At 53.3% G+C, this 12,918-nt stretch overlaps 1 protein-coding gene across 1 annotated transcript; it reads right to left on the bottom strand.

Moving 5' to 3' along the window:
- Window positions 1-216: 216 nt before the first annotated feature.
- Window positions 217-12,218, bottom strand: LOC130611406 (ryanodine receptor 1-like; the record flags this gene model as incomplete). Its single annotated transcript, XM_057432111.1, has 6 exons — window positions 12,134-12,218; window positions 11,120-11,279; window positions 7,766-7,913; window positions 6,615-6,820; window positions 3,709-3,883; window positions 217-425 (listed from the first exon to the last, which is right to left on the bottom strand). Coding segments are annotated over exons 1-6 (951 nt in total), but the record flags the coding sequence as incomplete, so codon positions are not given.
- Window positions 12,219-12,918: the final 700 nt, after the last annotated feature.

Genomic DNA, 12,918 nt, shown 5'->3' with positions numbered 1-12,918 from the left:
CCCCATCCCCACCCTATGGGTCCATCGCCTCCCACATCCCCACCCTATGGGTCCATCCCCACCCCATGGAGCCTCCCCCCCCATCCCCACCCTATGGGTCCATCCCCACCCCATGGAGCCTCCCCCCCACATCCCCACCCTATGGCTCCATCACATCCTCATCCCCACCCCGAACCCTATGGGGCCGCCCCATTACCCCCCGCTATGGGGCCTCACCTCGAGCTGGGGGTGGTCGGGGGCCAGGGGCACGAAGCGGGGCCGGCTGTGGCTGCACCAGAGGGGCAGCGGGCGCTTGCGGTTGACGCCGAAGGGTTCGTAGCCCTCCTGCAGGCCGCAGATGGTGAAGAACCGCAGGGAGCTCACGTCCTGGCCCAGGTTCAGCAGCCCCTCCTGCCCCGGGCCCAGGCTGCACACGGGCACAAAGCCTATGGGGAACGGGGACACTCAGAGGGTGCCCATTGGACCTCTGTAGAGCACCCATTGAACCTCTATAGAGCACCCATTGAACCTCTATAGAGCACCCATTGAACCTCTATAGAGCACCCATTGAACCTCTATAGAGCACCCATTGAACCTCTATAGAGCACCCATTGAACCTCTATAGAGCACCCATTGAACCTCTATAGAGCACCCATTGAACCTCTATAGAGCACCCATTGAACCTCTATAGAGCATCCATTGAACCTCTATAGAGCACCCATTGAACCTCTAAAGAGCACCCATTGAACCTCTATAGAGCACCCATTGAACCTCTATAGAGCATCCATTGAACCTCTATAGAGCATCCATTGAACCTCTGTAGAGCATCCATTGGACCTCTATAGAGCACCCATTGAACCTCTATAGAGCATCCATTGAACCTCTGTAGAGCATCCATTGAACCTCTGTAGGGTGCCCATTGAACCTCTATAGGGCACCCATTGAACCTCTATAGAGCATCCATTGAACCTCTGTAGAGCACCCATTGAACCTCTATAGGGCACCCATTGAACCTCTATAGAGCATCCATTGAACCTCTGTAGAGCACCCATTGAACCTCTATAGAGCATCCATTGAACCTCTATAGGGCACCCATTGAACCTCTATAGGGCACCCATTGAACCTCTATAGAGCATCCATTGAACCTCTGTAGAGCACCCATTGAACCTCTATAGAGCATCCATTGAACCTCTATAGAGCACCCATTGAACCTCTATAGAGCATCCGTTGAACCTCTATAGAGCATCCGTTGAACCTCTATAGAGCATCCATTGAACCTCTATAGAGCATCCATTGAACCTCTATAGAGCATCCATTGAACCTCTATAGGGTGCCCATTGAACCTCTGTAGGGCGCCCATTGAATGTCTACAGGGAGCTCACGTCCTGGCCCAGGTTCAGCAGCCCCTCCTGCCCCGGGCCCAGGCTGCACACGGGCACGAAGCCTATGGGGAACGGGGACACTCAGAGGGTGCCCGTTGGACCTCTATAGGGCGCCCATTGGACCTCTATAGAGCATCCATTGAACCTCTATAGAGCACCCATTGAACCTCTATAGAGCACCCATTGAACCTCTATAGAGCATCCATTGAACCTCTATAGAGCATCCATTGAACCTCTATAGAGCACCCATTGAACCTCTATAGAGCACCCATTGAACCTCTATAGAGCATCCATTGAACCTCTATAGAGCATCCATTGAACCTCTATAGAGCACCCATTGAACCTCTATAGAGCACCCATTGAACCTCTATAGAGCACCCATTGAACCTCTATAGAGCACCCATTGAACCTCTATAGAGCATCCATTGAACCTCTATAGAGCATCCATTGAACCTCTATAGAGCATCCATTGAACCTCTATAGAGCATCCATTGAACCTCTATAGAGCATCCATTGAACCTCTATAGAGCACCCATTGAACCTCTATAGAGCATCCATTGAACCTCTATAGAGCATCCATTGAACCTCTATAGAGCATCCATTGAACCTCTATAGAGCATCCATTGAACCTCTATAGAGCATCCATTGAACCTCTATAGAGCACCCATTGAACCTCTATAGAGCACCCATTGAACCTCTATAGAGCACCCATTGAACCTCTATAGAGCATCCACTGACCCTCTATAGAGCACCCATTGAACCTCTATAGAGCATCCATTGAACCTCTATAGAGCATCCATTGAACCTCTATAGAGCATCCATTGAACCTCTGTAGGGCGCCCATTGAACCTCTATAGAGCATCCATTGAACCTCTGTAGGGCGCCCATTGAACCTCTATAGAGCACCCATTGAACCTCTATAGAGCATCCATTGAACCTCTATAGAGCATCCATTGAACCTGTATAGAGCATCCATTGAATCTTTATAGAGCATCCATTGAACCTCTATAGAGCATCCATTGAACCTCTATAGGGCACCCATTGAACCTCTATAGGGTGCCCATTGAACCTCTATAGAGCATCCATTGAACCTCTATAGAGCATCCATTGAACCTCTATAGGGTGCCCATTGGACCTCTATAGAGCATCCATTGAACCTCTATAGAGCATCCATTGAACCTCTATAGAGCATCCATTGAACCTCTATAGGGTGCCCATTGGACCTCTATAGAGCATCCATTGAACCTCTATAGAGCATCCATTGAACCTCTATAGGGTGCCCATTGGACCTCTATAGAGCATCCATTGAACCTCTATAGAGCATCCATTGAACCTCTATAGAGCATCCATTGAACCTCTATAGGGCACCCATTGATCCTCTATAGAGCATCCATTGATCCTCTATAGAGCATCCATTGATCCTCTATAGAGCATCCATTGAACCTCTATAGGGCATCCATTGAACCTCTGTAGAGCATCCATTGAACCTCTATAGAGCATCCATTGAACCTCTGTAGGGCGCCCATTGAACCTCTATAGGGCATCCATTGAACCTCTGTAGAGCATCCATTGAACCTCTATAGAGCACCCATTGAACCTCTATAGAGCATCCATTGAACCTCTATAGAGCATCCATTGAACCTCTATAGGGCACCCATTGATCCTCTATAGAGCATCCATTGATCCTCTATAGAGCATCCATTGATCCTCTATAGAGCATCCATTGAACCTCTATAGGGCATCCATTGAACCTCTGTAGAGCATCCATTGAACCTCTATAGAGCATCCATTGAACCTCTGTAGGGCGCCCATTGAACCTCTATAGGGCATCCATTGAACCTCTGTAGAGCATCCATTGAACCTCTATAGAGCATCCATTGAACCTCTGTAGGGCGCCCATTGAACCTCTATAGGGCATCCATTGAACCTCTGTAGAGCATCCATTGAACCTCTATAGAGCATCCATTGAACCTCTATAGAGCATCCATTGAACCTCTATAGGGCACCCATTGAACCTCTATAGGGCGCCCACTGGACCTCTATAGAGCACCCACTAGACCTCTATAGGGCACCCACTGAACCTCTACAGAGTGCCCATTGAACCTCTATGGAGCACCCACTGGACCCCCATATGGCACCCATTGGACCTCCATATGGCACCCACTGCACCCCTCATAGAGCACCCACTGCACCCCCCATATGGCACCCACTGCACCCCCCATAGAGCACCCACTGCACCCCCCATATGGCACCCACTGCACCCCCCATATGGCACCCACTGCACCCCCCATAGAGCACCCACTGCACCCCCCATAGAGCACCCATTGCACCCCCATGGGACCCCCACCTTCGCCCACGTCGAAGCCCTTGAAGGCCACCTCGGAGCCGGCGTCGCTGATGAGGAGCTCGCCGTTGAGCGTGAAGCTGATGTGGGCCTCGGCCAGGTCGATCATGCAGCCAACCACGTCCCCCCCCTGCCAGGCCCGCCCGAAGGGCTCGCTCCCCACGTGCCACCGCTGAGCCTGCGGGGGGCCAGGCCGTCACGGGGGGCGTGGGGAGCTATGGGGTGATGGGGGAGATGGGGGAGATGGGGTGATGGGGGTGATGGGGGAGATGGGGTGATGGGGGGAGATGGGGTGATGGGGACTAGGGGGTGATGGGGACTATGGGATGATGGGGTTATGGGGGGTGATGGGGGCTATGGGGTGATGGGGAGTGATGGGGGAGATGGGGTTATGGGGGCTATGGGGGGAGATGGGGTGATGGAGACTAGGGGGTGATGGGGACTATGGGATGATGGGGTTATGGGGGGTGATGGGGGAGATGGGGTTATGGGGGTGATGGGGGAGATGGGGTTATGGGGGGAGATGGGGTGATGGGGACTAGGGGGTGATGGGGACTATGGGATGATGGGGTGATGGGGGAGATGGGGTTATGGGGGCTATGGGGGGAGATGGGGTGATGGGGACTAGGGGGTGATGGGGACTATGGGGTTATGGGGGGAGATGGGGGAGATGGGGTTATGGGGGGAGATGGGGTGATGGAGACTAGAGGGTGATGGGGACTATGGGATGATGGGGTTATGGGGGTGATGGGGGAGATGGGGTTATGGGGGGAGATGGGGTGATGGAGACTAGAGGGTGATGGGGACTATGGGATGATGGGGTTATGGGGGGTGATGGGGAGTGATGGGGGCTATGGGGGAGATGGGGAGCTATGGGGTGATGGGGGAGATGGGGTGATGGGGACTATGAGGTGATGGGGGAGAGCGGGTGATGGGGGAGATGGGGTGAGATGGGTGATGGGGGCTATGGGGTGATGGGGGAGATGGGGAGCTATGGGGTGATGGGGGAGATGGGGACTATGGGGGGAGATGGGGTTATGGGGGGAGATGGGGGCTATGGAGTGATGGGGAAGATGGGGGCTATGGGGTGATGGGGGCGATGGGGGCCATAGGGTGATGGGGACATGGGGTGGCCCAAGGGGTTCCCAAGCGGTTCCCAATGGTTCCCCCTGTGTTCCCAATGGGGTCCCAAAGGGTTCCCAATGGGTTCCCAATGGTTCCCCCTGTGTTCCCAATGGGGTCCCAAAGGGTTCCCAATGGGTTCCCAATGGTTCCCCATGTGTTCCCAATGGGGTCCCAAAGGGGTCCCAAGCGGTTCCCAATGGTTCCCCATGTGTTCCCAATGGGGTCCCAAAGGGTTCCCAATGGTTCCCCCTGTGTTCCCAATGATGTCCCAAAGGGTTCCCAATGGTTCCCCCTGTGTTCCCAACGATACCCCAAAGGGTTCCCAATGTTTCACCATGTGTTCCCAATGATACCCCAGAGGGTTCCCAATGGTTCCCCATGTGTTCCCAATGATATCCCAATGGTTCCCCAATGATTCCCAATGGTCCCCAATGGTTCCCCCATGTGTTCCCAACGATACCCCAAAGGGTTCCCAATGGGTTCCCAATGATGTCCCAATGGTTCCCCAATGATTCCCAATGATATCCCAATGGTTCCCCATGTGTTCCCAATGATATCCCAATGATATCCCAGTGGTTCCCCAATGGTTCCCAATGGTTCCCCCTGTGTTCCCAACGATACCCCAAAGGGTTCCCAATGTTTCCCCATGTGTTCCCAATGATACCCCAGAGGGTTCCCAATGGGTTCCCAATGATATCCCAATGGTTCCCCAATGATATCCCAATGATATCCCAATGGTTCCCCAATGGTTCCCAATGGCCCCAATGGTTCCCCCTGTGTTCCCAATGGGTTCCCAATGATATCCCAATGGTTCCCCAGTGATTCCCCAATGATATCCCAATGGTTCCCCAATGATTCCCCAATGATGTCCCAATGATATCCCAGTGGTTCCCCAATGGTTCCCCCTGTGTTCCCAATGGGTTCCCAATGATTCCCCAATGATATCCCAGTGGTTCCACAATGGTTCCCAATGGGTTCCCAATGGTTCCCCCTGTGTTCCCAATGGGTTCCCAATGGTTCCCCCATGTGTTCCCAATGATACCCCAAAGGGTTCCCAATGGGTTCCCAATGATGTCCCAATGGTTCCCCAATGCTATCCCAATGATATCCCAATGGGTTCCCAATGGTTCCCCCTGTGTTCCCAATGGGTTCCCAATGGTTCCCCCTGTGTTCCCAATGGGTTCCCAATGGTTCCACCCGTGTTCCCAATGATACCCCAAAGGGTTCCCAATGGGTTCCCAATGATATCCCAATGGTTCCCCAATGATTCTCCAATGATATCCCAATGATATCCCAATGGTTCCCCAATGGTTCCCAATGGCCCCAATGGTTCCCCCTGTGTTCCCAATGGGTTCCCAATGGTTCCCCCATGTGTTCCCAATGGGTTCCCAATGGTTCCCCCCGTGTTCCCAATGGGTTCCCAATGGTTCCCCCTGTGTTCCCAATGGCCCCAATGGTTCCCCCATGTGTTCCCAATGGGTTCCCAATGGTTCCCCCATGTGTTCCCAATGGGTTCCCAATGGTTCCCCCTGTGTTCCCAATGGCCCCAATGGTTCCCCATGTGTTCCCAATGGGTTCCCAATGGTTCCCCCTGTGTTCCCAATGGCCCCAATGGTTCCCCCATGTGTTCCCAATGGGTTCCCAATGGTTCCCCCATGTGTTCCCAATGGGTTCCCAATGGTTCCCCCCGTGTTCCCAACCATACCCCAAGGTGTTCCCAACGATGTCCCCAACGGGTCCCCATCTCCCCCCCCCCCACCTCCCCGTTGCCCCCAGCGCCTCACGCGGTGCCCGTCGAAGACGAAGGCGAGCTCATCGGCGCCGAGGCCGACGTCGGGGCGGAGGTGGGGCCGGGCCCAACCCACGCGCATGGCGCCGCCGGTGACGGCCTCGAACTCGAAGTACCAGCGCCCGGCGCGCACCGCCAGCGCCCGCTCGGCACGGAACAGCCGCGGACGCACCCCCGCCGGGCCCGGCGCCGCCTCCGACGCTGTGGGGTTGGGGTTGGGGTTGGGGGGGGGGGAGAGAGGGGGTCAGCACCAAGGACAGAGACCGGGAGCACCCAGTGGTACCCAAGGGAGATGGCATCCTAATAGGGTACCCAATGGAGACAGCATCCCAATGGTACCCAAGGGAGATGGCATCCTAATATGGTACCCAATGGAGACAGCATCCCAATGGTACCCAAGGGAGATGGCATCCTAATAGGGTACCCAATGGAGACAGCATCCCAATGGTACCCAAGGGAGATGGCATCCTAATAGGGTACCCAATGGAGACAGCATCCCAATGGTACCCAAGGGAGATGGCATCCTAATAGGGTACCCAATGGAGTCATCATCCCAATGGTACCCAATGGAGTCATCATCCCAATGGAGTCATCATCCCAATGGTACCCAATGGAGTCATCATCCCAATGGAGACATCATCCCAATGGTACCCAATGGAGTCATCATCCCAAGTGGTACCCAATGGAGTCATCATCCCAATGGAGTCACCATCCCAATGGTACCCAATGGAGTCATCATCCCAAGTGGTACTCAATGGAGTCATCATCCCAATGGAGTCATCATCCCAATGGTACCCAATGGAGTCATCATCCCAATAGAGTCATCATCCCAATGGTACCCAATGGAGTCATCATCCCAATGGAGTCATCATCCCAATGGTACCCAATGGTACCCAATGGAGTCATCATCCCAAGTGGTACCCAATGGAGTCATCATCCCAATGGAGTCATCATCCCAATGGTACCCAATGGAGTCATCATCCCAAGTGGTACCCAATGGAGTCATCATCCCAATGGAGTCATCATCCCAATGGAGTCATCATCCCAAATGGTACTCAATGGAGCCTGCACCCGTGGCACCCAAAGGAACCAGCACCCCCCCATAGCCCCATAGCCCCCATAGCGCCCCATAGCCCCCCTGCTCACGCGTGTCCTGGTCCGGGGGCTCGATGTTGTAGCCGTAGCCCAGCAGCGTGCGCACGGCCTGGCCCAGGCTCTCCCGGTTGCGGCTCTTGGTGCCCTCGTCCAGGAGGTGGTAGGGGACGAGGCGTGGGTTCCGCTTCTCCTTGATGTCCTGGGGGGCACCGTGGGGATGCAAGGGGGATAAAATGGGGAAAAAATGGGGTTACAATGGGGATGCAATGGGGAAACAACGGGGATGCAATGGGGAAACAATGGAGATACATTGGGGAAACAGTGAGGATACAATGGGGTTACAATGGGGATACAATGGGGAAACAAGGGGGTTACAATGGGGAAACAATGGGGAAACAATGGAGATACATTGGGGAAACAGTGAGGATACAATGGGGTTACAATGGGGATGCAATGGGGATACAATGGGGAAACAATGGGGAAACAATGGAGATACATTGGGGAAACAGTGAGGATACAATGGGGTTACAATGGGGATGCAATGGGGATACAATGGGGAAACAAGGGGGTTACAATGGGGAAACAATGGGGATGCAATGGGGAAACAATGGAGATACATTGGGGAAACAGTGAGGATACAATGGGGGTACAATAGGGATGCAATGGGGATACAATGGGGAAACAAGGGGGTTACAATGGGGAAACAATGGGGAAACAACGGGGATGCAATGGGGAAACAATGGAGATACATTGGGGAAACAGTGAGGATACAATGGGGTTACAATGGGGATGCAATGGGGATACAATGGGGAAACATGGGGGTTACAATGGGGAAACAATGGGGAAACAAGGGGGTTACAATGGGGAAACAATGGGGAAACAATGGAGATACATTGGGGAAACAGTGAGGATACAATGGGGTTACAATGGGGATGCAATGGGGATACAATGGGGAAACAAGGGGGTTACAATGGGGAAACAATGGGGATAAAATGGGGATACAATGGGGATAAAATGGGGTTACAATGGGGAAACAATGGGGATAAAATGGGGTTACAATGGGAAAACAATGGGGAAACAATGGGGATACAATGGGGATAAAATGGGGATACAATGGGGATACAATGGGGATAAAATGGGGTTACAATGGGGAAACAATGGGGATAAAATGGGGATACAATGGGGATACAATGGGGAAACAAGGGGGTTACAATGGGGAAACAATGGGGATGCGATGGGGATATAATGGGGTTACAATGGGGATACAATGGGGAAGCAATCTGGAAACAAGGTGGTTACAATGGGGATGCTGTAGCGCGAGCCCTACCACACGCCGTCGCGCGTGTTTCGGTCTATTTTGGTCAATGTTGGGGTGTTTTTCACCGTTTTTGGGTGGGTTTTGATGGTTTTGGGGTGGTTTTGGGGTGGTTTTTGGGGTGTTTTTGGCCGGTTTTGGGTCTGTTTTTGGGGTGTTTGATGCTGACCTGCACGGTGCTGTAGCTCGAGCCCTACCGCACACCGTCCCGCGTGTTTCGGTCTATTTTGGTCAATGTTGGGGTGTTTTTCACCGTTTTTGGGTGAGTTTTGCTGGTTTTGGGGTGGTTTTGGGGTGGTTTTGGCCGTTTTTGGCTGTTTTGGGGCTGTTTTTGGGGTGTTTCATGCTGACCTGCACAGTGCTGTAGCTCCAGCCCTACCACACGCCGTCGCGCGTGTTTTGGTCTATTTTGATCAATGTTGGGGTGTTTTTCACCTTTTTTGGGTGGGTTTTGCTGGTTTTGGAGTGGTTTTGGGGTGGTTTTTGGGGTGTTTTTGGCCGTTTTTGGCTGTTTTGGGGCTGTTTTTGGGGTGTTTGATGCTGACCTGCACAGTGCTGTAGCTCCAGCCCTACCACACGCCGTCGCGCGTGTTTTGGTCTATTTTGATCAATGTTGGGGTGTTTTTCACCTTTTTTGGGTGGGTTTTGCTGGTTTTGGAGTGGTTTTGGGGTGGTTTTTGGGGTGTTTTTGGCCGTTTTTGGCTGTTTTGGGGCTGTTTTTGGGGTGTTTGATGCTGACCTGCACGGTGCTGTAGCTCCAGCCCTACCACACGCCGTCGCGCGTGTTTCAGTCTATTTTGGTCAATGTTGGGGTGTTTTTCACCATTTTTTGGTCGGTTTTGCTGGTTTTGGAGTGGTTTTGGGGTGTTTTTTTGGTGCTTTTGGCCGTTTTAGGCTGTTTTAGGGCTGATTTTGGGGTTTGCTGATGACCTGCACGGTGCTGTAGCTCCAGCCCTACCACACGCCGTTGCGCGTGTTTCGGTCTATTTTGGTCAATATTGGGGTGTTTTTCACCGTTTTTGGTGGGTTTTGCTGGTTTTGGGGTGGTTTTGGGTTGTTTTTTGGGGTGTTTTTGGCCGTTTTTGGCTGTTTTGGGGCTGTTTTTGGGGTGTTTCATGCTGACCTGCAGGGTGCTGTAGCTCCAGCCCTACCACACGCCGTCGCGCGTGTTTTGGTCTATTTTGATCAATGTTGGGGTGTTTTTCACCTTTTTTGGGTGGGTTTTGCTGGTTTTGGAGTGGTTTTGGGGTGTTTTTTGGGGTGTTTTTGGCCGGTTTTGGCTGTTTTGGGGCTGTTTTTGAGGTGTTTGCTGCTGACCTGCACGGTGCTGCAGCTCCAGCCCTACCACACGCCGTCGCGCGTGTTTCGGTCTATTTTGGTCAATATTGGGGTGTTTTTCACCATTTTTGGGTGGGTTTTGCTGGTTTTGGGGTGGTTTTGGGGTGTTTTTTTTTGGTGTTTTTGGCCGTTTTAGGCTGTTTTAGGGCTGATTTTGGGGTTTGCTGATGACCTGCACGATGCTGTAGCTCGAGCCGTGCCGCACGCTGTCGCGCGTGTTTCGGTCTATTTTGGTCAATATTGGGGTGTTTTTCACCGTTTTTGTGTGGGTTTTGATGGTTTTGGGGTGGTTTTGGGGTGGTTTTTGGGGTGTTTTTGGCCGTTTTTGGCGGTTTTGGATCTGTTTTTGGGGTGTTTGCTGCTGACCTGCACGGTGCTGTAGCTCGAGCCCTACCGCACACCGTCGCGCGTGTTTCGGTCTATTTTGGTCAATATTGGGGTGTTTTTCACCGTTTTTGTGTGGGTATTGATGGTTTTGGGGTGGTTTTGGGGTGGTTTTGGGGTGTTTTTTTGGTGCTTTTGGCCGGTTTTGGGTCTGTTTTTGGGGTGTTTGATGCTGACCTGCACGGTGCTGTAGCTCGAGCCCTACCGCACACCGTCCCGCGTGTTTCGGTCTATTTTGGTCAATATTGGGGTGTTTTTCACCGTTTTTGGGTGGGTTTTGCTGGTTTTGGGGTGGTTTTGGGGTGTTTTTTTGGTGTTTTTGGCCGTTTTAGGCTGTTTTAGTGCTGATTTTGGGGTTTGCTGCTGACCTGCACGGTGCTGTAGCTCCAGCCCTGCTGCACGCGGTCGCGGGCCCACACGTTGTGGCTGTTCTCGGCCAAGCGGTCGACGAGCGTGAGCTGGGCCGGGGTCAGCTTCACGTGCGCCAGGTCCAACGGCGCCGGCTTGTACCCGTTGGACATCGTGTACCTGGCGGGGGGACACAAAGTGGGGTCAACTGGGATCAAACTGGGTCAACTGGGATGAACTGGGATCAACTGGAACCAAAGTGGGGTCAACTGGGATGAACTGGGGTCAACTGGGATCAAACTGGGTCAACTGGAACCAAAGTGGGGTCAACTGGGATGAACTGGGGTCAACTGGGATGAACTGGGGTCAACAGGAACCAAAGTGGGGTCAACTGGGATCAAACTGGAGTCAACTGGAACCAAAGTGGGGTCAACTGGGATGAACTGGGGTCAACTGGGATCAAACTGGATCAACTGGGATGAACTGGGGTCAACGGGAACCAAAGTGGGGTCAACTGGGATGAACTGGGATCAACTGGAACCAAAGTGGGGTCAACTGGGATGAACTGGGGTCAACTGGGATCAAACTGGATCAACTGGGATGAACTGGGGTCAACGGGAACCAAAGTGGGGTCAACTGGGATGAACTGGGATCAACTGGAACCAAAGTGGGGTCAACTGGGATGAACTGGGGTCAACTGGGATCAAACTGGATCAACTGGGATGAACTGGGGTCAACGGGAAGCAAAGTGGGGTCAACTGGTATGAACTGGGGTCAACTGGGATCAAACTGGGTCAACTGGAACCAAAGTGGGGTCAACTGGGATGAACTGGGGTCAACTGGGATGGACTGGGATCAACTGGAACCAAAGTGGGGTCAACTGGGTTCAACTGGGGTCAACTGAAGTCAACTGGGATTGACTGGGATCAAACTAGGACCAAACTGGGGTCAACTGGGACCAAACTGGGGTCAACTGGGATCGCCTGGGGTCAACTGGGACCAAACTGGGGTCAACTGGGCCCCCCCAGACTCACGTTTTGGGGAGTTTGATCTTCTTGAGGTTCTCCTCGGCTTTCTCATCGGCCATCCCCACGTGGCAGCCAAGGGCCAGCAGCGTCCTGTGGGGCAGGGGGTGAGGGACCCCAATGGGCAACCCCGATGGGCACCCCCCAATGGGCACCCCCAAATGGGCACCCTCAGTGGGCACCCTCAATGGGTAAGCCCAATGGGCAACCCCAATGGGCACCCCAATGGGTACCCCAAAGAGCACCATCAATGGGCACCCCCCAATTGGCACCCCAATGGGTAACCCCAATGGGTAACCCCAATGAGCACCCCAATGGGCAACCCCAATGGGTAACCCCAATGGGCACCCCAATGGGAACCCTCAATGGGCAACCCCAATGGGCATCCCAATGGGTACCCCAAAGAGCACCATCAATGGGTACCCCAATGGGAACCCTCAATGGGCAACCCCAATGGGCATCCCAATGGGTACCCCAAAGAGCACCATCAATGGGCAACCCCAATGGGTACCCCAATGGGAACCCTCAATGGGCAACCCCAATGGGCATCCCAATGGGTACCCCAAAGAGCACCATCAATGGGTACCCCAATGGGCATCCCAATGGGTACCCCAAAGAGCACCATCAATGGGCAACCCCAATGGGCACCCCAATGGGAACCCTCAATGGGCATCCCAATGGGCACCCCAATGGGTACCCCAAAGAGCACCATCAATGGGCAACCCCAATGGGTACCCCAATGGGCCCCCAATGCGCACCCCAATGAGTACCCCAAAGAGCACCATCAATGGGCA

Source organism: Pezoporus wallicus, unplaced genomic scaffold (genome assembly GCF_028554395.1).
Source record: "Pezoporus wallicus isolate ANWC-B61680 ecotype Strahan unplaced genomic scaffold, APGP_CSIRO_Pwel_v1 contig_14443, whole genome shotgun sequence".
NCBI lineage: Eukaryota > Metazoa > Chordata > Aves > Psittaciformes > Psittacidae > Pezoporus > Pezoporus wallicus.
The sequence above is the reverse complement of the archived record's forward strand: the minus strand, read 5'-3'. Positions and strand labels throughout refer to the sequence as shown.